General features: G+C 38.0%; 1 protein-coding gene and 1 non-coding gene across 2 annotated transcripts in view; one reads left to right on the top strand and one right to left on the bottom strand.

The window, feature by feature from the left end:
• Positions 1–25,616, top strand: part of COL5A2 (collagen type V alpha 2 chain) — a 113,644-nt gene that overhangs the window by 63,229 nt on the left and 24,799 nt on the right. Inside the window, exons 7-24 of the mRNA XM_065669885.1 lie at positions 2,730–2,840; positions 4,523–4,600; positions 6,704–6,748; positions 7,270–7,323; positions 7,886–7,939; positions 9,363–9,416; positions 11,733–11,786; positions 12,462–12,515; positions 13,471–13,515; positions 14,306–14,359; positions 15,832–15,876; positions 19,735–19,788; positions 21,282–21,380; positions 21,870–21,914; positions 22,021–22,119; positions 23,164–23,217; positions 24,292–24,399; positions 25,465–25,518. Of these exons, the coding sequence (XP_065525957.1) occupies positions 2,730–2,840; positions 4,523–4,600; positions 6,704–6,748; positions 7,270–7,323; positions 7,886–7,939; positions 9,363–9,416; positions 11,733–11,786; positions 12,462–12,515; positions 13,471–13,515; positions 14,306–14,359; positions 15,832–15,876; positions 19,735–19,788; positions 21,282–21,380; positions 21,870–21,914; positions 22,021–22,119; positions 23,164–23,217; positions 24,292–24,399; positions 25,465–25,518 (1,161 nt within the window). The remainder of the gene's footprint in view (positions 1–2,729; positions 2,841–4,522; positions 4,601–6,703; positions 6,749–7,269; positions 7,324–7,885; positions 7,940–9,362; positions 9,417–11,732; positions 11,787–12,461; positions 12,516–13,470; positions 13,516–14,305; positions 14,360–15,831; positions 15,877–19,734; positions 19,789–21,281; positions 21,381–21,869; positions 21,915–22,020; positions 22,120–23,163; positions 23,218–24,291; positions 24,400–25,464; positions 25,519–25,616) is intronic.
• Positions 19,433–19,557, bottom strand: LOC136012433 (U6atac minor spliceosomal RNA). Its single transcript, XR_010611731.1, has one exon. It is a non-coding gene; the product is annotated as a U6atac minor spliceosomal RNA (small nuclear RNA).

Raw genomic sequence — 25,616 nt, 5'->3', positions numbered from 1 at the left:
TGGTGACTAGAAGCACCTAAAATATCAAAAGTCTGTAAACACTTTTGAGTTCCTTTGACATAGGTTATTATGCTGCTTTCAAGGAATAGCAAGGGGTTGGGAACACTGAAACTCCTCTGAAAGTGTTATGCCAAAGGTTTTGGTGAGCTGTATGTATGTCAGAGTGTAGGTCTGAGACCAGAGAACACTGCTTTTGGATACGGAGTGACTGTTTGTGCAGGATTTTGTATTTTTACTGGTGGAAAAAAAAATGTTATCTCACACCTGGAGTTATAGTATGTAAAACCTCTCTGCATATTGTTTGCAACTTGTTTAAAATACCTTGTGGAGCAGGTAACCTCGTACAGACACCCTTTATAAAATTAATCTGGCTAAATTCATTACTGACAGGTGCTATTACAAAACCAGTAAGCACATTTCCAAGATGTTTGTTTCTTCAGATGTTTTTGTTTGTTTGTTCCTTAAATGAGCTTCTACTGACTAGTGAGCAGGAACTCTACTTTGCTATGGGTCCCTACATTTTACAATATCAGGACCCTTGGATGTAAAATGAAATCAGGAGTGTTAGCATGTTTTTTACCTCAAATTCTTTTCTAGTGTAACAGTGAGAGAGAAATAGCTAGAGAATCACATGTTGGCATTTGCAAAATGCATTTGGAGCATGATTGCATTTTAGGTGTTAACAAATGATCTTTTGAAGACAGAAAATAAGTTTGAGCATCCTCAGAACCATTGATATATTCTGCTTCAGTATGGGTTTACAGTTTGTTGTAATTGCTGTAGCAGTTAAAATAGACAGTAGCTTGCGAGTATTCTACCATGATCTGCATTTCCTTTTATTCCATTACAGGCAAAACCTGTAATAGTTTCCTGAACAGCAGTAGCAATGGGCCAATTGCGTGTTTAAACTCTGCCACCTCGTGGCCTGGTGTGAGCATTTTTTTCTTTTTTTCTTTTTTTTTTTTTTTTTATTTTTTTAGCTCACTGGCCTTGAGCTGGTGAAAGAACATGGAAGAGGTTTTTAAATATACATACACATAGATAAATAATGTAAAATAAATAAAGGTATAATCATGATTTTGATAAAAAACGTTGGTTATATACCATTGTTTAGTTGCCACCTACAAATACAAACATGCTTTTTGGTGACTTTTTGGTTTGTGATGTGCGGGGATTGCAGTGTTGCTCTTGAAGAAGGTTGATTTTTGTGACTAAAAAGTAGGTCGTTTTCTAAAAAGAAACAAAAGAAATACCTTTTGCTATATCAGATTTTGTTAAGGTGCCTTAGTATGGATGTTGAAAATCAATAGTTGTATGCGAGCTTGCTTAATTTTTATAGGCAATTGTGTTTTTCTATAATGTTTCATTTTGTTTTATTTTGACAGCTAACAAAAGAAGGTGGCTCATTCTTTTCCTCCTTTGGGCAGTATGCACTTTTAGGTTTGGCAGTGTGTACTTTTGTTAATAATAGAAATGTTAAATAATAAAGTTTTCTGCTAGAGCCTTCTTTTTCCATCCAACATGCATGAATCTTCTAACTTGTTTCAGAATACCATCTATGTACGACTCATTCTGCAAGTAGAGGGGTGTGTGTACATGTGTGTCTGATAAGAAACAGATTTTTGCCCTCATTGCTAGGCTTACAGGAACTCCAGACCATCAAGACAGATAGAGAATTAAGAGAATTAGCTGACTTGCTGGGAGTTTTCAGGACTCATATTGCCACTGCTATCTCAGTGTAGCCCTTTCCCAAGAGAAAGCTTTTTCTTTAACATGTGAACCATACTAATTCAAACAGTATTAGTTCAGACATAAACTCCATGAAATGTGCCACAGACTGCAAGGAAACACAAGTCTCATCATATGGAAATATGAGCAATCCGTCTGATTCTGTGTTTGTAAAGATGACTCACTGAAACAGGCTTTCAAAGTTTTATGTTTAAGGATCCTTAAAATAGAAGAGCTTGTTCTACAGTATGAAATTTTCCTTGCCATAGTCAGGCATTTTATTCTAATGAAGAAAGCAGTAGTGACAAGCAGTTTAAACTCTGTATTTATGATTGAAGAGTATCTTTATTGGCCCTGCTGCTATTGTTTATTAGCTGCTTCCATATTTAATTTTAGTTTTGATACAAGATGAATGCTGTTTAGGGATCAAAAGTGGGGAGCAATTGCATGGCTTCCTAGCCCATTCTGCAAATACTAGCCAGAGATAACATCAACACTGAGGAACTTAACTCTGCATTTTTGGCAGTGTAACTGTGTTGAGACTCAGCAAAAGTGTGAGCTGTCTAAACCACTCATTATGTCAGGAGGCTTTAAAAATCCAGCCTTACGCTGGAGTTGCCTTAACACGTGTATGTACACTGATCTGAGCTATATTTCTTTAGGAAGTAAATTCGTGATACTCTATTCTGTGTGCAAAGCAAAAGTTTTTCAGCAGTAATATATACTCTAGTATGGAATGGTAGGAAACTTGAGGTGCCTAAAGAGCCTGTGATAGAAATTACTGCAGTTGACTTGTGTTTGTGTGATTTGTGACTAATTTTAGCCAGTGCTTCTGATCTGAGGGCAGGAGCAGGTCTTGAGAGATGTTGTTTGTTTGAAGATCTTTCTGTAGAAATGCAGAGTTATCACAAACATGGCAGTGATTTGCCAGTTACAATGATTTTAATGAACACACTTGCACACTGTTGTCATTTCTGATTTATTTTTCTTTTTTCTTCTAGGGTCCTCGTGGTCCTCAAGGGATTGATGGTGAACCTGGTATCCCTGGCCAGCCTGGTGACCCTGGTCCTCCAGGGCACCCTACCCACACAGGACCAGATGGAATAAGCAGGGTAAGTGTTACACCTGATTTAGCAGAAAGCCAAGTGAGTGTTAGGCCAGACCCACATGGTAGAAAAAGTAACTTCTCTTTGCTTCAGTGAACGTGGAATACAATTCCTGTTTCCCGGTCAAGAGGGACAGCAGCTAGCAGCAGTGCAATTTCAGCCAAAAAATTGGGGCAAATGAATGTGAGAACTCTTGGAAGGGTTACACCTTTTGCAGTGGGTTTTAGCATCCAGAAAAGCCAATGTGCCCAAATCTAAAATCCTTTGTAGGGATCTGTTAGTTCTACCTGACTTAAACCCAATGGTTCTGGACAATAGCACACAGAAACTGGTGTACCAAATTAGGAATACAGAAAAGGAAAAAAAAAAAGATTAATATAAATGACAGAATAATTAATGAGAAAAATTAAAATGTGGCTAAGTATATTTCTTGCTGGAATTGTTCAGACCAACACTGAGATTAAGTAAGGTAAGTAATTGTGAAAAGAAGGGTTAACCAGCTCTAGATATAAACGCAGTGCTCTGCAGTACTCTTTCCCCCCACTTCCTCAATACTATGGAACACTAATCATGATTGATAATGAAGTACATGTTTGAGTTCATCAAGTATACATTCTTTTACATATTTATTGCCGTTTGGAATATAGCTCTTATGATTTACCACTCCACTGTTCCTGCACTGTTACTGAAACCAGTAAAGTTTTATTGGCAATCACCTGAAATATTCATGTTAAGTCCAATGGATTGCAAATTTAGGCAGCATTTCTTGACTGAATCACGTTTCCAAACTGAATCTATCAGGTTCAACCCAAATGAATATCTTCAGCACAGAGGAATCCCTTAGAATCACAGAAGCACGAGGAATGGGTGTTCGATCAACATCCATTATAGATTTCCACATAAAATATGAAAGAATAGATGTGGCCAGAGATCTAAGGCATTTTGGGTTTGTATTCCAGTCTCTGAAGTTAGCCAGCCTTGCGGAAAATGTGTTTGGGGGTCAATCCGATGTGAAACAAACCTTGACTCATAAAAGACTTGAATGCACATTTGCTGTTCCTTGTTCTCAGCCTTCCATGAGTGAGGATATGGCTCTGAACGAAGCAAAATGAAATCAATTTCAACTATGTGCTTGCAGAAAGAGGAGGACACTGGAGGTTCTCTCTGCTTTAGCACATTTGGCTCTGTGAATTGGCATGAACAGCAGTGCCTTCAGTTTGCTGAATAAGGGCAGCATGCTTCAAAATTACAATCTGCAGTCATAAAATCGGCTACATTTCCATTTACCTTAATGTATTTCTAAACTTGAAACACAGCAATTGAAAACAAAAGAAAGACTTTGAAGACATGAATGAATATTGAAGGTGTAATTTAAATTTGAAGGTGGTGAAAGAAAGCTAATTGATTACATGGGACACTTTTCTCTTTTTTAGGCAATTTTCCCATTTGTTTAATATTAAAATGGAGATAGAGTCAGAATAGTAGGCAGGCATTCAGCTGGTCTTTGAAGCCTTAAACCACCTCAAATTTATAGGAAATACAACTTTTAGTGACTAAAACAAGAATGTAGTTGTGAGCTCTGCAAAGCCAATGTAAATAATGAAGATATGGTTACATGGATTTTTGCCTTATGAATCACCACAATGACTGACAGCTAAAATCATCCTTTTTTTTTTTTTTTTCCCCAGCCATTTTCAGCTCAGATGGCAGGACTGGATGAGAAATCTGGATTTGGCAGTCAGATGGGACTGATGCCTGGTGCAGTGGTAAGACCAGATTAGCCCCGTACTGTAGGACAGGGTAGAAGTGGAGTGTATATGCAAAAACTCAAATAGGAATCAATCCTCTTCAACTTCCTATGCCTCTAGAACCTCTAGAACAGTATATTTTAGTGCAGCTTTGCATGGTACCTGGACTGAAGTGAAAAATGTATTCTGTTAAATGAAAGCACTTCTTTTTCCACCTCTAGCCTACTTCTTGTCTTCCTTCCCTCCTTCTGCAGTATAGCAGCTATTAACGTTAAGGTACAGGAAAAAAACCAACCAGCCCCTGATTTTCTCATATTCATTGCAGAGTAACTGAAAAATGTCATTTATAACACAAAGCAGAATAAACAAGTATGTGACTGGGAAGGCTTCTTTTCACATAGTGACATAAAGATCTTTGGTAGTAATTTAAAAAAATATTTCTGAAAACAGTGCTTAACTGTGAAAGTTTGCTGTATTAAGACAGACATTCTATTTCTATGCTGGGTCCAGTTTTATAATTAGCATCTCTCGCTACTCAGATATCCTCTTCACTTTTAGTAGACTGGGGATTTAATGGTAACACTGAATTTTTTTACCATCTATGAAAGCTGTTTAACCACTATAGGCTGTCTCTGCTAGAACTCTGTGTTGGTTTTGAACATTATCTCTTTTCCCTATGTGTATCTGTCACTTTGTGATATCTTGAAAACACTGTTTCACTTTTTGCTGTTACTTTTGACGTTCATTCATAATGAAACCATCCTTTAGTGATTGCACTGTCCAGGAGTTTGTGTACCTGGATCTTACTCCTCCAAGTTCTATTAATAACCTTCAAACTCACTTTCAATACTATTTGAAAGATTTTAAAGGTAATCTGATGTTTTGCTTAACTTTTGTGGTGATTTCTTCAAGTAACTCTCCTTTTTTATGAATGTCTTTCTTCAGTGAATTTGCTGTGTGCATATACAGTGGTTTGTTCCACAAGGCTGTCCTACTTACTTTGCTGCCCTCCACCGTTTTGCTTAATCCTTTCGCTCAATCCTTTTACTCGATCTGTCTCAAGACATTGTGTTTCTTGTATGGCCTCTTCTTTTGTAATTCTTAAATGTGACTCATTTCAGTATTAATCTATCTAGGACTCTCTGAGGCTGTACACAAAGTCTACTTAGTTGGCACTCACTGTCTTCCTATTGATTCATCATGTTCTGTGATATCCTATTTTCCTTTCCTTGTAAACTGAGTAACTGACAGTGGAACTGTTGTTTTTTTTTTTTTTGTTTGTTTGTTTTAATGTTAATTAGAATTTTTAAAAGGCCTATTCCTAAATCTTCTACATTTGCTTTGTAAAAAAAAAAAAAAGCAGTTAGTAAAAATTAATGAATTTTGTGTGGAAAATATAAATCTTGAGCCCCTGTCAGGATGCAAGTTATTGTCTGCTATAGATGATTTTGTATTCCTAGAAAAAATAAGATTAGATTCGGACAAGATTATGTTTACCTCGCATCACAAGTCACAATTAAGCATGAGATTTTTCCTAAAAATCTCATGAAACTTTTTACAGGGAAATCTGGATTTTCTGTAATGAACCACAACTGTTAGGAAGCTGTTTTGGTGGGGTTTGTGCTTCATGACAATACATCACTCTGTTGCTGCTTATCAGCTCATGGATGAGAACAGCAGCATTCATTTATTTTGTCATTGATTCCATTATGAGATCAATCTGAGTAATGGGAGTTCCCTTCAAGGAAAGGCAGTTCACCCTGACCAACTCTGTCCTGTTATTACATTTTTTTTTCAGTGGAGCTATACAGGCAACCTGGTTATTCTGATTGATTCTAGGATCTGTGATTCCAGAGACTGTGAGGTTCCAGAAAGCAAGCAAGTCCATGTTTTCAGAGGCTAATTAATTTACAGTCCTGTGGCTTTTTGATTTTGAAGATTTCCATTCTATATCATTTTGTATTCCATAACATCGGTCTCCCAAGTAAAAGCCTTTCTGAAGATTTGACCACAGAAATGTTATCTTGAAGGCCACTTACAGACAATTTTGCTGTCTTTTTAGGATGAATGTTACTTGGGGAAGGGTATTTTCTAGAGTGTAACAGGTTTTGTTTTCGTTAGGGTCCAGTGGGTCCAAGAGGTCCTCAGGGTCTCCAAGGAAAACAAGTAAGTACTTCACCTCGGGCTAGAGATGAAGGCAAAGCACACAGTAATTGTGTGTGTGTGTGTGTGTGTGTGTGTGTTCAGTGTTCATTTCTGAGGCAATGTCCATCTTCAGTGACAGATGGATGAAAGCATCTTCGTTTAGAGGTGAATTTAAACATGCTGCTCTCAAGAGCTCTGCTCTAGAGGTACTCTATAAACAAAAAATCACTAGACCTGTAACAAGGTTTTAACCCAGCACACATTTTTTAATGAAGGAACAGCAATGAAAATGGTGTCTGTTCTGCTTTCAGTATTAGCATGGTGTTAAGTTACCACTTGGATTTGTATATGGCACAGGATTTATCTAAAGCCTGAGGGATTTTAGTATCCTACTTTCACTCATTTGGAAATGTGAGCTGGTTCTGAATTAGAATCCAGACTGTCCCATGGGCTGTGATTGGCCTGATCATGGATTTTAATTTATATCCTTATATTTTTACCTTTTGGAATCTGTAATTGTATTCATCTTTGCTTAATTTTAGGGTGGTGCTGGCCCCACAGGCCCACCTGGTGAACCTGGGGATCCAGGACCTATGGTAAGACACTTCTACAATAGAATTGCAAACAATATATTATATATCCTTACTTCAGAACAGGTTTTTTGGTTTTTTTTCTGTGTTGTCACAGCTGAAACCATTAAGTAACTTCAGTCAAGAGTTGTGGTGTTTGAGGCATGTTGTCCTGAATCAATGAATTTGAATTGTTTTGAATGTGCATAATAATGATTATAAACATTATTACTTTCCCAGCACATACCTGAGGATGGTTAAGCACTGGTAAAATCATACTTGGTAATGTAACGCAAAAAAATTATTCAAAAGTAAAAGCAAGAGCCAGAGCTTTAAAATAACAGTAACTGTGATTTTTAATATATTGTTTTTCTCCTAAAGAATCCATCCTATATTTTTATATAATGTAGTGCAGGTTTCTTAGGGGCAGGGTGATTAGGAAGAACAACACAAAATTAAGCAAATGTGCTTAAGCATGAAATCATCCTTTTTCTACATCTGTTTTTATAAAACCAGACTTTGAAATGGAGGAAGTAAATATTTTAGTGATGGCTAAATTGACTTGTCAACAAATTTATTTATTTCTTAGGGTCCAGTTGGTTCTCGTGGACCAGAGGGACCTCCAGGCAAACCCGGTGAAGATGTAAGTTTGTTACTCTTTGTATCTTGTTTTATTTTTAATAAAACAAATATTGACATCTTTGAGACAGCGTCTAACCTACAGATATACCTGTTGTGACTACTTTATCGTTTACTTTTCTTTGTAATCATACTCCTCATTAAGTGCTGTGTCCTATTTATAAATCTTAGCACCTCTTTTCAAAACAGTCCTTTGTTTTCCTTACATGTCACCATCATACCTAAGGCTTAAGCACCGTCTCTATTACTTCTTGCCGCAGCCAGTTCTTCAACTGAGATGTCTTTCTTGAAATCAAGCATAATAATATAGCAGGGATACAAGGGGGCGATTGGAGGTGTCTCTTTGGAATCGCATGATGAGTTAGAAGAACTGTAATGATAAAACACACCTGGAACTGGACAATAAAATTTTAGTATTTAAATTCTTTAAACTTCTTAATAATTTATTATAGTCATTACCAATTTTATTACTCTAGCCATGATTGTACACATATATGTAAAATATATGTAATATGCATGTTATGTAAGTATGTATGTACTGCACAACAATAGCTTAAGAATTTACTGGTGGATGTATATTATTTGTTTGCAAAGTACAGTAAATCCATTTGAATTGTAATTTATAACTTAGGAATCAGTTGAAAACTGCAGATATTTTAGTATAAAAGTTACTATTTTTTCTGTAACAGCTACTTTCCAATTAAAGTGTATAAGGATTTTAATGGGAACTTTGGAAGAGTGAAGCCAAATCTTGATACTTCTCTAAGAACTTTTTCCATTTCCAGTGTGTGTATGGGTTTCTTTAAGTACATTTGTGAAGCACTTTGCATTCTTTCTGTCCAGAAACTATTTTTCTGAAGCCTTACATATTCCTGCAAACCAGAGTCCTGGTTGATGCAGGTGAAGGAATGGTTGGGTTTGATTCTGGAGGACTTTAAATAATCTTCAAAATATTCTCATTTGGTTCTACCATATTTTCTTTTCTATTGCATCACACAGAAAAGAGTCACCTATCTGGAATGAAATTTTACACATTTTAAAACATTTGAACAGAAAAAGTAACATGCTACAATGCAGGCAGTTTTAGATTGCTGTTTCTATGGAAAATTAAAGTAATTTGACTCTGTGTAAGGATGATGAAAGGTTGCTTCACTAATTCACAGGAAAACTACCTTGCAGCACCATCTTGTGATGCTGAGATGCATTTTGGACCCAGTCTTCAGTTCCAGCAATTCTTTGTTAAAAACCCGTGAAAGCTGTGTCCAATGCACATTGTTAGTGATGTGTGTAGTTGATTTTTATCATTGAAATTGTTACAGTAAAGAGAAGATATATAATACTGATGTGAATGTCCTCATTTGTTTGAATGAAAGAATGATAATTTCACATTTGCTATTTTCATACGTTACTTTTTTTACTTTGCTTAGGGTGAACCTGGCAGACCAGGACAGTCCGGTGAGCCTGGATTTCCAGGATCTCCGGTAAGAGCTTATTTACATTTTTGCAAAATGATCATACTTACATCATCACTATCTCTCTTAACAACAAGTGCAAAGCTCTGCCATTCAATTTCTGAAATACTTGTGTTAGCTTACTCTAATAATCCAGATCAGAGTGATAGCTTGCAACCAAACAGGTCATGCAGAGGTCCTCCAGTTAATCCTGAGAGTCCTTTCACAGGTGCACATTTCAACTGCTTCATTGATAAAATATGCATAGAACAGATGATAGTATATACAAGCTGTACTCCTATTTCCCAGTGTTTCACATGGTCATTCATAATTGTGCAGGAAGTGCTCAGAGACTCTAGAATGATGTCAGGCTGGGGTGGCACTCCATAACGGTCAGTCTTAGGGCAGGTGAAGAGAGGATTATATCATAGGCATATATATTTTATTTTTACATCTGTTTTCAGTATGCAAATATGAATAAAGGATGTGCTTGTGCTGCAGAGGGTACTTGTCATGGTTCAGTCTAGAAATAAAACAGATATATCATTTTGACTCATAGTAAGTGTTCTGCCCTCATCAGTCAAGTTTCTGTACCTGGAAGGGAGCTGTAGTGTGGCTGGAAATGGAATGGAGAAATTCCAGAGCTGAAACTATCTGATGTGTATCATCTCTTAAGCTGCCTTGTTTTCTTTTTAAGCATCCAGTGATTGCGTGGTACATTTCTTTTTTTATTTTTTTTAGCAGCTAGAGATACAATCTCTTGAAGAGTGAAACAATTTTTTTTTTTTTAACAAGGCAATGTTGTTTCCTAAACTTTCCTCCCAACTTTTGTGGGTCAAAGACAATGTTTTTTAAACTGCATGAGGCAAATGTAGTCTGTGGAGTAGTCATCTGTTCAGATCAAGCTGTTTTGCTCAATAAAATCATCTTTTAGAAGACTTTTTAATGAAGGAAAGAAGTACTACAACTGCACCCATACACACAAAATGGCATTAAGATCTGCTGCAGATGGGATAGCACTATAGAGAATACCACCAGGTACCCTGCTATTTTATCAGAGTACTGCCATGTCTTGATCAAGGACGAGCTCGTAGACTGCTACAGAGACACCCAATGGCTGGTTCCCCTTGTACATAATTTGCCTTCTTGCTGTGTGACTCTTCCCATGTGTGTGCTTCATCATTGATTGCCCTGGTTTTATAAACTGATACACATATACCACTGAGCACAAGCCAAATAAATCTTTTTGTGGGCTACATTCAGCATAAACAAGCATAAGTGGTACAATTTCAAATTTACATGCAAGATCTTATATGACAACAGAGATCATTTTTCACTGAGAAACTCATTAGGCATAATTTCAAACACTCTTAATTTCAGAAATTTCATACCCTCGTGAATTATTTTTTTCTTTAGGAATCTGCAAAATTGGAAGTAATTTCTCACTGAATTTTATGATCAAACATTGTCTGTATAATTGACTATGGGAAGACAAAGACCTTTCTTACATATATGCTATTAAGGAAACAGATTGTCTGTATGTGAACTTCTCTAATGTTGAGATCTCAGATGTTATTTTTTGCTTCTCTGAATTTCAGTGTTGCTTCATGATGTTTCATATTCTGTAGTATAGCTTTGTGATTTTTTTGCTAAGCCGAAAGGTACAGACTATAACCTTTGCTTCAGAGGTACCACAAAGGAAGAAATTATACATTTAAACAGTTTGTTGTATTGTTATCTGAGAGTATGAAGATGTTAATGGGATTTCTATTATAAATTCATGTGATCAATAGTCTAACATGAGGCACCTAACTCCCCTCTGTTACTTAGTCTTTCCTGAAAGAGAGATCTGGAAACTTGATAGAAACCTAACTGTAAGGCAACTTTGGTTTTATTGTTAAATGTGTTTAAATAGCAGCTGCTTATCATGCTACTTGGCTGATGTATTCTGAAAGAACAGGTACAGTCTGCAGTTTGGTCTCAGTTTCTAATTATTTCGAACGATAGTTTTGGTCTCTGTTTAATTAAGGTTTCTCCATATTGGGCCTTAAAACTTGATCTACCACTGGTTTTATTTCGTTACTTCTATTGAAATTTGAGGTTGGGTTATACACTGATGTAAGTGATAATGTGCGTAATGCTGAGACTGTCTACCTTCATAGTATGTTAGGCTGAATCGTCTGAAAACCTCCCAAATGCTATGCCTTGCTATGTAATGTCACCAAGGTGAAGGAATGTTAGGAGTATGAATATTAACGCTGCTGTCCTCTTTCCTGTTAGCGACATTATTGTTAGGTTTGTCTGCAGAAATCAGGATTTTATTTGTTTTTCCTTTTATCTACTTAGGGGCCTCGAGGCTTTCCTGGTGCTCCTGGTCTCCCAGGTCTCAAGGGGCACAGGGTAAGAGACAAGGTTTTCCCTCTCCTTATAAGTGATGTTTCAGTATAAAGATACTAGACTTGCCAGTTGTAGCTGAATTACTGGCAGTCGAGAGAGGGCCTTGCAGAAAAGCCACGCTATTCCCCTTTAAGCTGACCTCTGAATTATATCCTCCATCCCTTTCTTCACTCTATTTTCAAATGTTCTGGGAATCTGGAAGGAGCTTGCTTGAGCCTTGCCAAGCTTCAGAAGGCACAAACCTGACAGTTCTCTCGCTTTGTTGGCAAGTGTTGCATTAGGGTGGGGAACTTGAGAGGTGGATATGTTTGCAACATGGAATGATTACAAATTACCAAGTTTTCTGGCCAGAATTTTACTTTGGGGAGGAATAAATAGGTTTCCTATGGCTCAGAGCCACCTCCTTGTTGTTTTAGGATATTTTTTTCTAATGTTCTTGTTTTAGAAAGGAAACCAAATCCAAGGAAACGTACCTTGTACAAATGGTTTCCATTTAGGAAATGTTTAAAAGCTTTATTCCATCTGTTTTGTTTTCCTCCTTTATTTTTGACTTTCTTACTCTTACCACCTCAGATCCATTCTTGACACCAATATTGAGTTATTTTAACAACAATAGTAGGAATGCCCTCAGTCTGTACATATATAAGTGTAATTTTCCAATATTTTTATAATTTACAGGGATTGAAAGGACTTGACGGTCCAAAAGGTGAAATTGGAGCAGCTGGAGCAAAGGTATTTTCATGGCCCAAAGAACTAAATGCTTAAGCATGTTTTCTGTAATGCCAAAATAATGAAAGATAGTAGATGTTTTGGACAAGGCTTTGAAGCCTTTCCTGTTAGTGCTACTTATATGAAGTGGAGAGGCTAAGTGGAATTGCCCATTACTACTGTGTGTTTGATTCAAATAAAGTGCTATACAATGAGATATCTGGGCTTTATAAAGAAGATTGTTCAACAGTGCCAGTCAGTTTCAGCTGGAGCTCAGTTTTAGGCCTGTAAGATATCATTGGGCGAATTGACACACAAATGACAGTTGTCATCTGTGACACATACATAATACTACAGACAACAAAGCCTGTTAACTAAGAGCACATGCACACCTTGTGATTTTGTACAAACTGGACCAGTTTGTGGTTCTTGTTGTCTTTATGTGACCAAGTTGAGAGACAAACAGTTTTTAAACATTTTTTAAATATAATGTAATGCAATATCATATGACAATATACAAAACATAACATCAAATCAAATCCTATCATATCACAATGCATAAGTAAAACCTGACTCCCCTCTTTCAGACTGCAATGCTAGAAATTGGCTTAAAAGAAGCTATGCCTTAAAAGGCACTGGAGAAGTGAGAAAATATATTTTCTCCAACAGACTATTTTTCACCTAGTGATTTTATTCTCTTGGAATTTTTGACTCTCACTGGTACTGCAGCACTTTTACAGCATCAGCTCAAAGCATTGGTAACACAAGATAGCCAGCTGGAGTCAATCCTTTCAAGATGGGCTCAAGGCTGAAATGTTAGGTGACAATTACAGGTGGGACAGAACTGTTCCTTAAGATTAAAAACATGCAAATCTGCCTCTTAGGTCTAACATAAGCATGGAGCACAGGGATGAAACATGTAACTCCGTTTTCCTCTAACTTGTTTCCTCTAATTGTGTAATTTCATCTCCATTTGTAGGGAGAATCCGGACCAACAGGTGCCATGGGTGCAACAGGTCCCCTGGTGAGTGGCATATGCACTGGATATTACAGAAATGGCTTTAGGATTGTAAATGCTACTGCCAATACGAATTTTAATGAGTAGTTTTCATTCAGAGGTTGTTTTGGACAACTTAATATTTGTGAGCAGCATAACATGGCAAAAATAGACTCTCAGTGGTGCTTCTGGAAGTAAAGCACCTTTCTGATAATGACGTCTCTCTGTGAAGCACTGTCTGGTGTCATGCAGAATGTAATATCCCTGAAGTGGAATGTACTTTGTGAATGAGATGTAGTAAATAATGAGATTGCATTAGTGTCCTTGGTGAGTATATACAGAATTCTAATGTGTTTAAAATTGGAAATACTGTTGGAATAGGAAAAGAGAAATCACTGTCTATTATATTTCCACTGGGCAAGCCTGTGAGGGTGCAGTGGCTTATGTAAGCTGCTGTAGGACAAGATAAGCTACTAGCAGGAGGGAGAAAATACAGCTTGATTCTGTAACTGTTGTTCACATGGTCTGTGATGTGCTTGTAGTCTCAGTAAACCTATTCATGTTGATAAAAGCAAATGAAGAAGACAGCAGAAAATTACTGGAGAATGATGCAGTGTAAAATGATTCAAAGAGAAAGGAAGTATGTTAAAAAAGTAAAAAGCAAAGAAGAGAAAAACAAGAGGGGGTGGCATGTGTTCTCTCCACTATGGGGGTGGGGGGGTGCGTGGCAGGGCGAAATCAACTGAACTGTTTTCCCCATTTTTATATTCTGCCATGATAAGTTCCTAAATAATGTGCTTTTTGTTTTCTCTTCAAGGGACCTAGAGGAATGCCAGGAGAAAGAGGTCGAATTGGACCACAGGGTGCCCCTGTAAGTAGGATCTCCCTTCTCTTTCCTTGTTTTACTTACATTGCTCCCTTGTTTTACTTACATTTGAATCCCTGAGCGTGGAAGTGTTTATTCATGTAACTGCTAGTCAATTCCACAGGAAGTTCTGCTCTAGCTTAAGAAAGTTAGGGCTGAGCAGAGTTTTGCGGGGTGAGGCTTTTACTATAAATTTTGAAAGTTGACAGTTTTGAAAGAAGGATGCTATATGGTGCTCAGTACGAGAGGAACCACAGGTTCAGGTCCTTGGTGCGTGCGCTTGGCTGAGGAGCCACAGGCGTGAGGCTACCATCTGCGCGCTTGTGACTGAATGCCTCTAAGTCAGAATGCCACCTAGACGCTTGATGTTGTGCTGTTGCGTCATCGGTCGCTCGAGATTGACCCAGGAGATGACAGTCTTGCTCAGAATGCGGGGGTTAAAGCGCTTCCTGAATCTTCGTTAGTGAAGATAGGCCTTCCTCATAGGAGAAGGAAAACTCCTATCTTCAAACCCAGGCTGATGGAGCTCGTCTAGCCTTGTAAGGTCTTCCATCTAAGAGAAGGTCACTCTTATAAAACCTACGACCTGAGGACTTTGCTGTCACCGTCCTAGCTAGCTAGGCTGTGGCAGTTAAACCTCAGGTGTAAAGGCTGGGGCCAGTTCTGCACAAGCTGCATCTCACCTAAAAAATCCACTGCGCAGGCTGGAAAGGCCTACTGACACTTGTCTGTATGGACAAGTGAGGGTGGAAACGGCAGGTGACAAGGTGCATGGGAAGCTGCAGATCCAACCTCGCATGCAGGCAGACCAACACACGGGTCGCTCGAGATTGCTCAGGAGTTGACAGTCCTGGTCAGACATTTCCTGTTTGCCTAAGCACCCTTTTTTCCAATCAGATTTGCATATCCCACATGCCCTTGGTCATCGTGCTTGTAGTAAGCATGGGTAAAGCCCTTCCCAAATCTTCACTCATGAAGCCAAACCGTCAGTCAATAACAGAGCTGCCCATAGGGCCAAGTACCTCACCGCACTTGATATTTTTGTGACACAAAATTGTCATTTCTGTGAATTTTCTTGTGAAAGGCTGTTTTGACAAAAAATTCCTGAAATGGAAATAATATGTATTAATATTTTCTGGAGAAAGTTTAAAATGAAAGTTTAGAATTTCAGTTTAAATTCTTATAATTTAATTGCTGGTAATAAAACTGTCTTAAAAATATTTTGATTTTCAAAAAAAAGTGGGATTAGCTTTGACATGAGATCATAGTTGGGCAGAAATTTCTTTCTGTTGCTTTACATCAAGTGTCAGGTATTGTTTTTTATGGAATTTCTCCCTATGACACTTATGTGCTCCACTTATGTTATGTGCTCATACAATGAGACTGTCTAACTCTACTGGCCTGTCTGAAAAGAGAAATCTATTAACTTGAAGGGGAGCATGCTATAAATATTCAGTCTTCTGTATTTTGATGTCTAGGGTGGACGTGGCCAGCATGGTATGCCTGGGAAGCCCGGGCCAATGGTAAGTTTCTTTCTTAATCATCTTTTTTTTTTTTTTTTCCCCACCTTATAATGGTGGTTACCTTATGTGATAATCACTTTCCTTCTCATACTACCTGAAGAAGCATGAGAAAATCGTTGGCATTTTCTAGTAACAGCCAAGGTCACCTGGAATTATCTGTGAATGGTTCCTAGTTCTACTTATTTTAACTCCAGTGATATCCTCAGAGAAATAATACTCTGTAGTTTGCTAAAGGTTTTAATTTGCAGAGGAGTAGGCTTTAGCATCTTCATTGGAGGGGTGATGCTTTGCTGCTTTCATGAAGTGAGGCCCATACTGCAGGGAGAAAAGTGTCTTAAAGATACACACTGCAATATAAAACAGTTTATAATTACATATTATCTTCCCTCACATACAAAGTTGGCAAATGAGATTGTACCCATTCACAGCAAGAAAAAATGCATTTCACTGCATTTCCTGCAATTGATCATAAAAAAAAAAGTGTAAACCATAGCCTTTTAAATATGGAGAGACACACACTGAACTGAAGAAACAGAAGCCTATGTCTGAATATCTGCCAAACTGAGAAAGCTTGCATGACTGCAGAAGATCTGACACAACTGCAACAGGGCTGTTTAAACTGTGGATGTCAGTGTATCAAAGGGTGGTGGTTTCACTCCTACAATTTGGTCTCACAGCGCATTTGCAAAATGTGTTCGAGTGAATTCATATGAATATTAGGAAGCCAATGTGGCTATTCACAGTTAATTCTGTGTTGCTTTTGCAAATGAAGGCTTATGATGAGTTTGTACTATTTGTGCAAAATCATCTTCTGCTTTAAAAAATGTGGTATTCTTTTTTATTTCCTTTTTTTCCAAAGCATTACTTTTGGGATGTGGTTGGCAGTCTCTGTCCGTTTATGCAGACAGCCTGCAGCTTTCCCACTCTGTGTAAAAACAAACCAACCGAAACCCCCAAACCATCCCACCCCAAAAAACAAACCAGGGCAAAAAAAAAAGAACAAAAAACCCCCACACTAAAACCACCACACAACCCCCAAACCCCTGCATACTGCCTGCAATTAAAACTTCATTCCGTGAATACTCTTTATTTAGAAGTAAGTCCTGAGAAAAATTCATTTTCCTGTGTCATCTTAATCAAAAAACTCTTATTAAAATCTTCATTGAGAAATAATTAACTGTAGTAGAAGCAAACAAAATGTCTAGAAGCTGCAAAACTACTTTATTTAGTGTATCGTGAATTAAGGGTAATTCATTAGAAGAAACTTTCAATTAAAAGATTTTTCAGTATCTGAAACTGTTTAGTTTTTTGTTTACTTGGTGGTTGTTTTTTTTTTTTTTCTTAAAAAAAAAAAAAACCCAACAAAACAACCCGGGCCTTGAGCTATGAAATTCTACCTGAAACTTTAATTTTTTTTCTTTGGCGTAATATGTGAGCTTGGCTTCACGGGACTTGTTATCTTGTTGGCTAACATTTTTGATAAAATTCCATGTAGTGTCACAAGGGAGATAGTGGTACTTAATGCCTATGTTTCTCATTGGAGGAAGTGTTAATGAAATGCATTGTTATTTGGGTCAGTGAGGTGGTACAGCATAATTCTGGAATTCTTCCTGCAATGAGAGAGAGCTTTGGCAGACATGCATGTGTGATCCAGTAAACTGGGACATAAGTTTTCAAAAATATACTTAGTGAGCTCTTACATCAGTTCTACAGAAATCCATGCAAGCTCGTGGCAGAAATGTCTGTAATGAGTGCTCTGGGGGACAGATTGTTCTTATTAAGTTCATCAGTGGAGCTTTATTACATAGAACATATTTTTTTACAGTGCGCATCACATTTTACAAAAAAGAAAATCAGGAAAAGATAAAGCAGAACCATCTGGGAACAGTGTTGTAGTGAATATTAATCACCACTGTGTGCCGCCATCCAGAGAGTTTATAATACAGTAGAAAGATCTGTTGAATGTCTTGTTCAGCACAAAAAGCCTTATGAAAATGAAAAGAATTTACAGATTTACTGAAAAGCCCTTAATTGGAAGTTTTCTGTTTAGCAAAACAAGGTTTGTATCATACCGTACAGGTATATTCAAGTGTATACACTTAAAGTTTCCTTTCTTGTGAGTTTGGACAGTCTGCCATATAATGCAGCCCCAGGTGTTTTCATCCCAGCCCCATACTTCATGTCCTCGCAGCCACATGAGGTACACCTACACTCTGCAGCACCACCAGGAATTCTGCTCTAGAAACAGAAATTGTGTAGCCACTTCAATACTACACTCTGCTTAGCCTCTCCCTTCTTAGACACAGCATCGACTGTCTCAAGGTATAATGCTATTTGGGAAGAGCTACACTGCCTTCAGGAGCTCTGCACAGCACTGTGTTTCATGGTGTGGCATCCTCTCCTCCATTTCCTTTTCGAGAAATACCTGCCTATCTCTGAACAAAGATCCAAGCAATAAAGTCTCTGCAGTATGTGTCTATACAGCCTTGAAAATTTGGTACAAAATCTGTGTTTTAAAGCTTGTGAATGAATTTTGCTGTGAATTTTGAAAACTCGGTGGGACAGAAGAGTAGGAAGCAGGGCACAAAGTTGCATAGCCTCTAATTATATTTCCACTTGTCATTTTCACTTGTTGCTTACTACAGAAATCTTGTCTAGCAATCCAATTGTTTTAGTGTAAATGTGGCTTGTATTTCTCTTTTTTTTCTAGATTAATGTTTTAAGTCTGAAAGAAGTGAAACTCTCCTTTGCTACATTCTGTAGGACAAATTGTTATCCTTTAACAAATATCTGATCTTTTTATTTCCATACCACAATACCATAGATCTAAAAAGAGCATATATAATAGTTTGTTAAAAACTAAACTTGAAAAAAATTGCTGTAATTGTCAACCGTACACATTGAAATTTGTGCATTAATAACTGAATCAAGAGCTGTAACTTCGCTTAAGTCAGTAAATACATTCTTAAAATACTGCACCACAATTATAGAATTATAGAATAGTTAGGGTTGGAAAGGACCTCAAGATCATCTAGTTCCAACCCCCCTGCCATGGACAGGGACACCTCACACTAAACCATCCCACACAAGGCTTCATCCAACCTGGCCTTGAACACCGCCAGGGATGGAGCACACACAACCTGCCTGGGCAACTGATTGCAGTGTCTCACCACCCTAACAGGAAAGAATTTCCTCCTTATATCCAATCTAAACTTCCCCTGTTTAAGTTTTAACCCATTACCCCTTGTCCTGTCACTACAGTCCCTGACGAAGAGTCCCTCCCCACCATCCCTATAGGCCCCCTTCAGGTACTGGAAGGCTGCTATGAGGTCTCCACGCAGCCTTCTCTTCTCCAGGCTGAACAGCCCCAACTTCCTCAGCCTGTCTTCATACGGGAGGTGCTGCAGTCCCCTGATCATCCTTGGGGCCCTCCTCTGGACTTGTTCCAGCAGTTCCATGTCCTTTTTATGTTGAGGACACCAGAACTGCACACAATACTCCAGGTGAGGTCTCACAAGAGCAGAGTAGAGGGGCAGGATCACCTCCTTCGACCTGCAAAACATGGTTAGATGCCATGAAGTAGGTGGCAGTGCCTTAACCGTATGCGTGTTGTATGGGCCGCAAGGGCCTCTTCCGTCCTTATCAAGGGGAGTGCTAACCTTCTGTCCTTTCATACAACGCAATTCTATAAAATGTATCTGTATCACTTAAAAAAATGATTGTTATTTTTCTTTTGTTATAAACAAATGTTTTATAACTAAAAAATACATTTAATCCCATAACCATATTCACCCAGCGATTAGATACTAATCTGTGATCTAAACTGCAGAATTACAGTTTTGTGTCTGTCTTTAATAGGGCCCACTTGGCATAACTGGTTCTCCAGGTTTTCCAGGTGCTCCAGGTGTAAAGGTAAAAAATAAAATACCTTGTTAATATGTTTTAAGTTCATAGAATAAAAAAATGTGTGCTAGACTACAAAGGGTTCAGACTGGCATGTATACAGGTCATTAAAAGTCGCTGTGAAATCAATCTTAATCAAGACCTTGAGACAGAAGATAGAAATCAGAGGCCAAATGAAGCAGTTGCAATTTACCACAGTTAGAATGCGGTCTTTGCTTTCACTTTTGCTTGAGCTAAGGGGTGTTTATAAGATGATTGTCATTCAGTGCCTCAGGAATCTTGTCCGGTGCATTCAAAGAATAATAAAATGCATTATTACAAGTTGCGAGAACTAGTCTAAGACAGTATTTAAGCAGTACCTTATAGTGCTGAAACTTCTAGTTAGAGCTGAGGACACTTTTTGAGACTGGCAAGACAAATGCCTGAACCCTATCAGAGATGTTCTGCAGTTCATAATGATAGAGCACATGATGATTACCACCTTTTATGGTTCATACAGCTTCCTTACACTTCTTGTACTTGTCCTCCACTCAGTTTCTCCTCTTTGTTCCTTTACACTCCTGAAACATGATAGGAAAAAATTATGTAAGAAGAAATTCTCTGTTAGTCAGGTAGCCAAGTTCAGCAGATGTTTTGTGTTCTGAAGCTGGCAGCATTCATAAAAGGCTTTTTTGGGAACAAGTCTTAATAAGAGAATTAACATAACGTATACAATTGAATGATAGTCCTTTTAGTGCATGTCATCAATGTTTTGGTATGGCTAAGCACCAGATAATACCTAAATAAATGTTTGGAGAAGCTGTCTTATGATGAACAATGGAAACTTTGGAAAGGAGGAGCTGTCTTCAAGTTTGATCATCGAATGATGTAAAATTGGAAGAGCCGTGTTGAACTCGAAAAAGCTAAGCAGACTGTGTGTATTTCAGCTATGAAGATATGATATTAACAGCCACCAGTTCCAAAAGGCAAATTTGCTATATAAAGAGGTTTCAAAGGAGGTACCAGGAAGAATTTTTTTATATGAGCCTCTGGTCCAATCTTACAGGGATTTTATATTTAATACAGTGCTGCAACAGTCAGTTAATCTGGACTGTGCAAAAAAACCCCAGATGTGTTATGATTTCCAAATCTCAAGCTTTAGTTGTTACTGAAGCTAAAAAAAAGTTGCCAAGTTATGGATACATACTTGGATTTTAGAGAGAGATGTCTATCTAAACTATTTTATCTGATCTGGGTCACGGGTGTTACAGTGCTGCTCCTCTGTAGAAAGTTTCCTTGTTGTATACATTGAGGAAAAATTCTGTTTGTCCTTTTAAAGTTTACATTCTCATAAAAGTAGTAGAAGCAGAACTAGGTAAGCAAAAATATTTTTTAAGGATAATGAACTAATGAAGATTCTGAATTGTTTTTTTTTATAAAATCAATATTCCTCCTTAGTTACTTCATAGCACTACTTTGTAGAGCAAAATAATCTCCAGTTGTTTTCTTGTATGAAATCTTAGGGTGAAGCAGGTCCAACAGGACCTCGTGGTCCTGAAGGACCTCAAGGACAAAGAGGTGAAACAGGTCCACAGGGTCCAGCTGGATCGCAAGGTCTTCCTGTAAGTATATTAAATTGAGTTCCTCAGTGCTTAATTTGTGCATGTTGCTTGTTTGTAAGGAGTTCTATATACCCAACCCAACTTGATAGACATTGGTTTGTACTCAAATTACTTTTTTCTCAAGAATGGAAAGGTCTCATTCGTTTGTTTTGTGCTTATTTTGTTGAAAATAACTTTTCATTGATTAATTAGAACAGCTTGGAAAACTGAAAGGTACACAGCTTTATATAGTATCAATCCTAGAAGTACTTTAAAGCTTAAACTTAAGATCTTAAAGATTAAGAATCACATTAACTTGCTTGCGTTGTTACTCCAATTGGCATTTACACAAGTAGATCATATGTTTTACTGTATTTATTTAATTTATTGTCTTATAAGACCAGACTTTATTGGTCTTCTAAAGTGGATAAAATAATTATAATCACCTGCTTTTGTTATCAATATCCTTCTCATTAGAATTAATTTTAATGGTTGGTATGTTATCTGTAGGGTACTGAAGGGACAGATGGTTCCCCAGGTGCTAAGGGCCCTACTGTAAGTAATCCTGTCACCTGTTGAAGAAATCATGTAAGTGAATTCACTTTATTTTCTTATTTTTATTATGTTTCCTTACTGTACTTGCTTTTCTTTCTATCTGTAGGGATCTCCAGGGACTGGAGGCCCCCTTGGTTTATCAGGTCCACCTGGTTCCCCAGGACCACAAGGCAGTACTGGCCCGCCGGGTATTCGAGGCCAGCCGGTAATGATGTTTTTGTTGAAATTGTCATGTCTTACAAATGTGTCAGTCTGTGAAACTAAAACAGTGACCTGTATCCTGAGCTGCATCAGGAGGAGAGTGGTCAGCAGGTGGAAGGATGTGATTCTCCCTGTCTGCTTGGCTGTCTTGAGATACAACTCTGAGTACTGTGTCAAGCCCTGGGGTCCCAGCAAAAGAGGTACATGGACCTGTTGGAGTGAGTCCAGAGGAGAGCCATGAAGATGATCAGAGGGCTGGAGCACCTCTCCTATGAAGACAGACTGAGCTGGGCTTGTTCAGCCTGGAGAAGAGAAGGCTCTGGGGAGGCCTATAGCAGACCTAAAGGGGACCAACAAAAAATCCAGAGAGGGACTTTTTACAAGGGTGTGTAGGGATAAGACAAGAGGGGACGGCTTTAAACTGAAAAGGCGTAGATTTAGATTAGATATAAGGAAGAAATTCTTTACTGTGAGGGTGGTGAGACACTAGAACAGGTTGCCCAGAGAAGCTGTGGCTGCACCATCCCTGGAAGCATTCAAGGCCAGGTTGGACAGGATTTTGAGCAACCTGGTCTAGTGGAAAGTGTCCCTGCCCATGACAGGGGGTTGGAGCTAGGTGATCTTTAGCTTCCCTTACAACCCAATCCCAAGCCATACTGTGATTCTATGATTAACAGTGGGGTTCCTTTAAATAAGTTAATGGCATGCCTAGTGAGTATGCCAAAATTGGATCTTGTGAATCTTATGTATATCCAAAATACTGGGATTGCTTTCTTAAAGGTCTAAGAAAAAAAGAGTGTCTGTATAACCTTGTACAAACAGCAACTGTTATCTCCTGAAATTGTCAAATTTAAGTTTGTTTTCATAACAAATATATAAACAAACAAGCACGCTAAGGAAAAAGACAAAACATTATAAGCATCTATTATATTGCCTACAGCCAGTCACTAAACTAGAAACTGTTTTTCTGTTTCCTAGCATAATACAAAATGGTCAAAAAAATCTGTGCAGCGTTTTAATCTTATGGATGTTATTCATGTGTTTTCAGGGAGACCCAGGTGTCCCAGGTTTCAAGGGAGAAGCAGGACCCAAAGGTGAACCTGTAAGTCTCTGTTGTGTAAGATGAAAAGAAATCACAAAGGCTTGTATGAACATTTTTACAGATTCTTAAATTTTTCAAGACACTTCTGATGCTCGTAATCATGAGGGTAATTATAGTGAAACAAACCAAAGTGAACCTGACTACACAGTACTAACAGTGATTGGCGAAGCAGGTCGTTTGATGTTACAAATCGCCTACTCAATATAGGCTTTACAAGACTCAAGGACAGAAAAAACTAATAGTGCATCTGCTTAGGTTTCTGTAGCACTCAGAATGACTGTATTCCAATTTCCCAGTCTCCTATGAAACGGATTCGTGTGATCTTGGACATTTAAGAGCATACAGGTCTGCATGCTAATCATAATAAAAGTGTCCTTTTTATTTTACACTGGTATTTAATACATTTATACTTATGCAGTTATGTATATATTAATTATATTTTCTTCATACATTAAAATAATATGAATATTTATACATTTATGGTACGAAGAGCTGTGTAGCACATAGCTAATATTTGTGAAAGATTATTTGAGAGCATGGCTAATTCCATGCTGTAATCATGTGAATTTTGAAAGAAAAGTGATTCTGCAGAGTTAGAATTAGTTTGACTTATCAACCAATCTTTAGTTTTTCTCTCTTACCAGTTGAATTATCATGTAATAACTGACAGAAACATATAGACAAAGTAATGATTTCCTTTCCACTGACTGTCCTCTCCTGTCAGAATTTCTACTAGAGTCTTACGGAATTTTGGATCCTTTGCAGCTTGCCTGGTTGAGAATAGTAGATGCAAATTGTTGTGTCTGACCAAATAGGTGACTATTAGAAGCGCTATACAGCTAAACTGCAAATTTAGTTTATTCGAAGTTCACTTACTGAAAAATTATAAACATTGTAAAAAAGAAAAACTAATGTTGAAAAGCTGCACTTTTTAAGTAATTCAAAACCTAATTTTTTTTCCTCCTTTATTTGGAAAAATGTTTATCATGTTTAGAATACAGTCCTTTTAAATGTATGTGAGAATTGGTAAGCTAGCAGTAATTTTGTCTTTTTTAAAAATTTTACTTTCACTAGGGCCCACAAGGTCCTCAGGGTCCCATTGGCCCTATAGGTGAAGAAGGGAAAAGAGGTCCCCGAGGTGATCCAGGGTCAGTAGGTCCACCAGGTCCTGTTGGAGAGAGGGTAAGCAATCCAAAGGAATAATATGTCTTGAGAAAAGCAATGCTAAGCCAAAAAAACCTTTTGAGCTAACCACGAGCTTTCTCACAGGTTCATTCTGGGTATAGTCCAACTATTTTCCTAACAGTAGTTTCATACTGTTTGTCGTGGTTTAAGCCCAGCCAGCAACTCAGAACCACGCAGCCGCTCGCTCACTCCCTGTCTTCTTCCTCCTCCCACTCCTGGAGGGATGGGGTGGAGAACTGGAAGAATGTAACCCAAGGGTTTGAGATAAGAACAGTCCAATAACTAAGGTATAACACAAAACCACTGCTACTACCACCAATGATAATAATGATAAGGGAAATAACAAGGGAAAGGATTACAACTGCTCACCACCTGCCGACCAATACCCAGCCTGACCCAAGCAGCGATCTAGCCCTTCCAGGTAACTGCCCCCCGTTTATACACTGGGCATGACCTGCTGTGATATGGAATACCCCTTTGGTTAGTTTAAGTCAGGTGTCCTGTATCTGCTTCATCTCAGCTTCCCCTCCTCCCTGGCAGAGCATGAGACTCAGAAAGTCCTTGGTCAGAGTAAACATCACTTAGCAACAACTAAAATTATCAGTGTTATCAGCGTTGTTCCCAGGCTGAAAGTCAAAAGCACAGCACTGCACCAGCAACAAAGAGGAGAAAAATGACTGCTACTGCTGAACCTAGGACACAGTTATCTTTTTTTTTCTTCTTATACTGGATACTTTCATTTCTGTATTCAGTGCCTCGGATAGTATGGTAGGAGAAATGATGGAGATATGACAGGCAAATCTCAGATTTCTTGCTTAACCCTGTACAAATTGTCACCTTGCTTTCAATGAGGCTATTCACATTGAAGGAGCTGTTCAGCATGCATAAATGAAGAACTGACATTTTTACCATTCCAAGTGGTGAAAAAGGCAAGTTTAAAGTATTGAAGTAAGGAATTTGTAAGGAAATAAACTGAAACCCCAAGCCCTAAATCTAGTACTTTATTTTCAATAAGGTGTGTAAAAATTAAGATAATCATCCCATATCTATGGTTTTTCCTAGGGTGCTCCTGGTAACCGTGGTTTTCCAGGTTCTGATGGCTTGCCTGGACCAAAGGTAATGAAATTAAAGTGTCCATCTTTTATTGGATCATTTGTTACATTTGTATACATGGAGATATATAGAAAGAAAGAGTTCCATTAAAAATGCCTGCT

Source organism: Lathamus discolor, chromosome 3 (assembly GCF_037157495.1).
Source record: "Lathamus discolor isolate bLatDis1 chromosome 3, bLatDis1.hap1, whole genome shotgun sequence".
In the NCBI taxonomy this organism is placed as follows: domain Eukaryota; kingdom Metazoa; phylum Chordata; class Aves; order Psittaciformes; family Psittacidae; genus Lathamus; species Lathamus discolor.
This window is presented reverse-complemented; position numbering and strand designations above follow the sequence as displayed.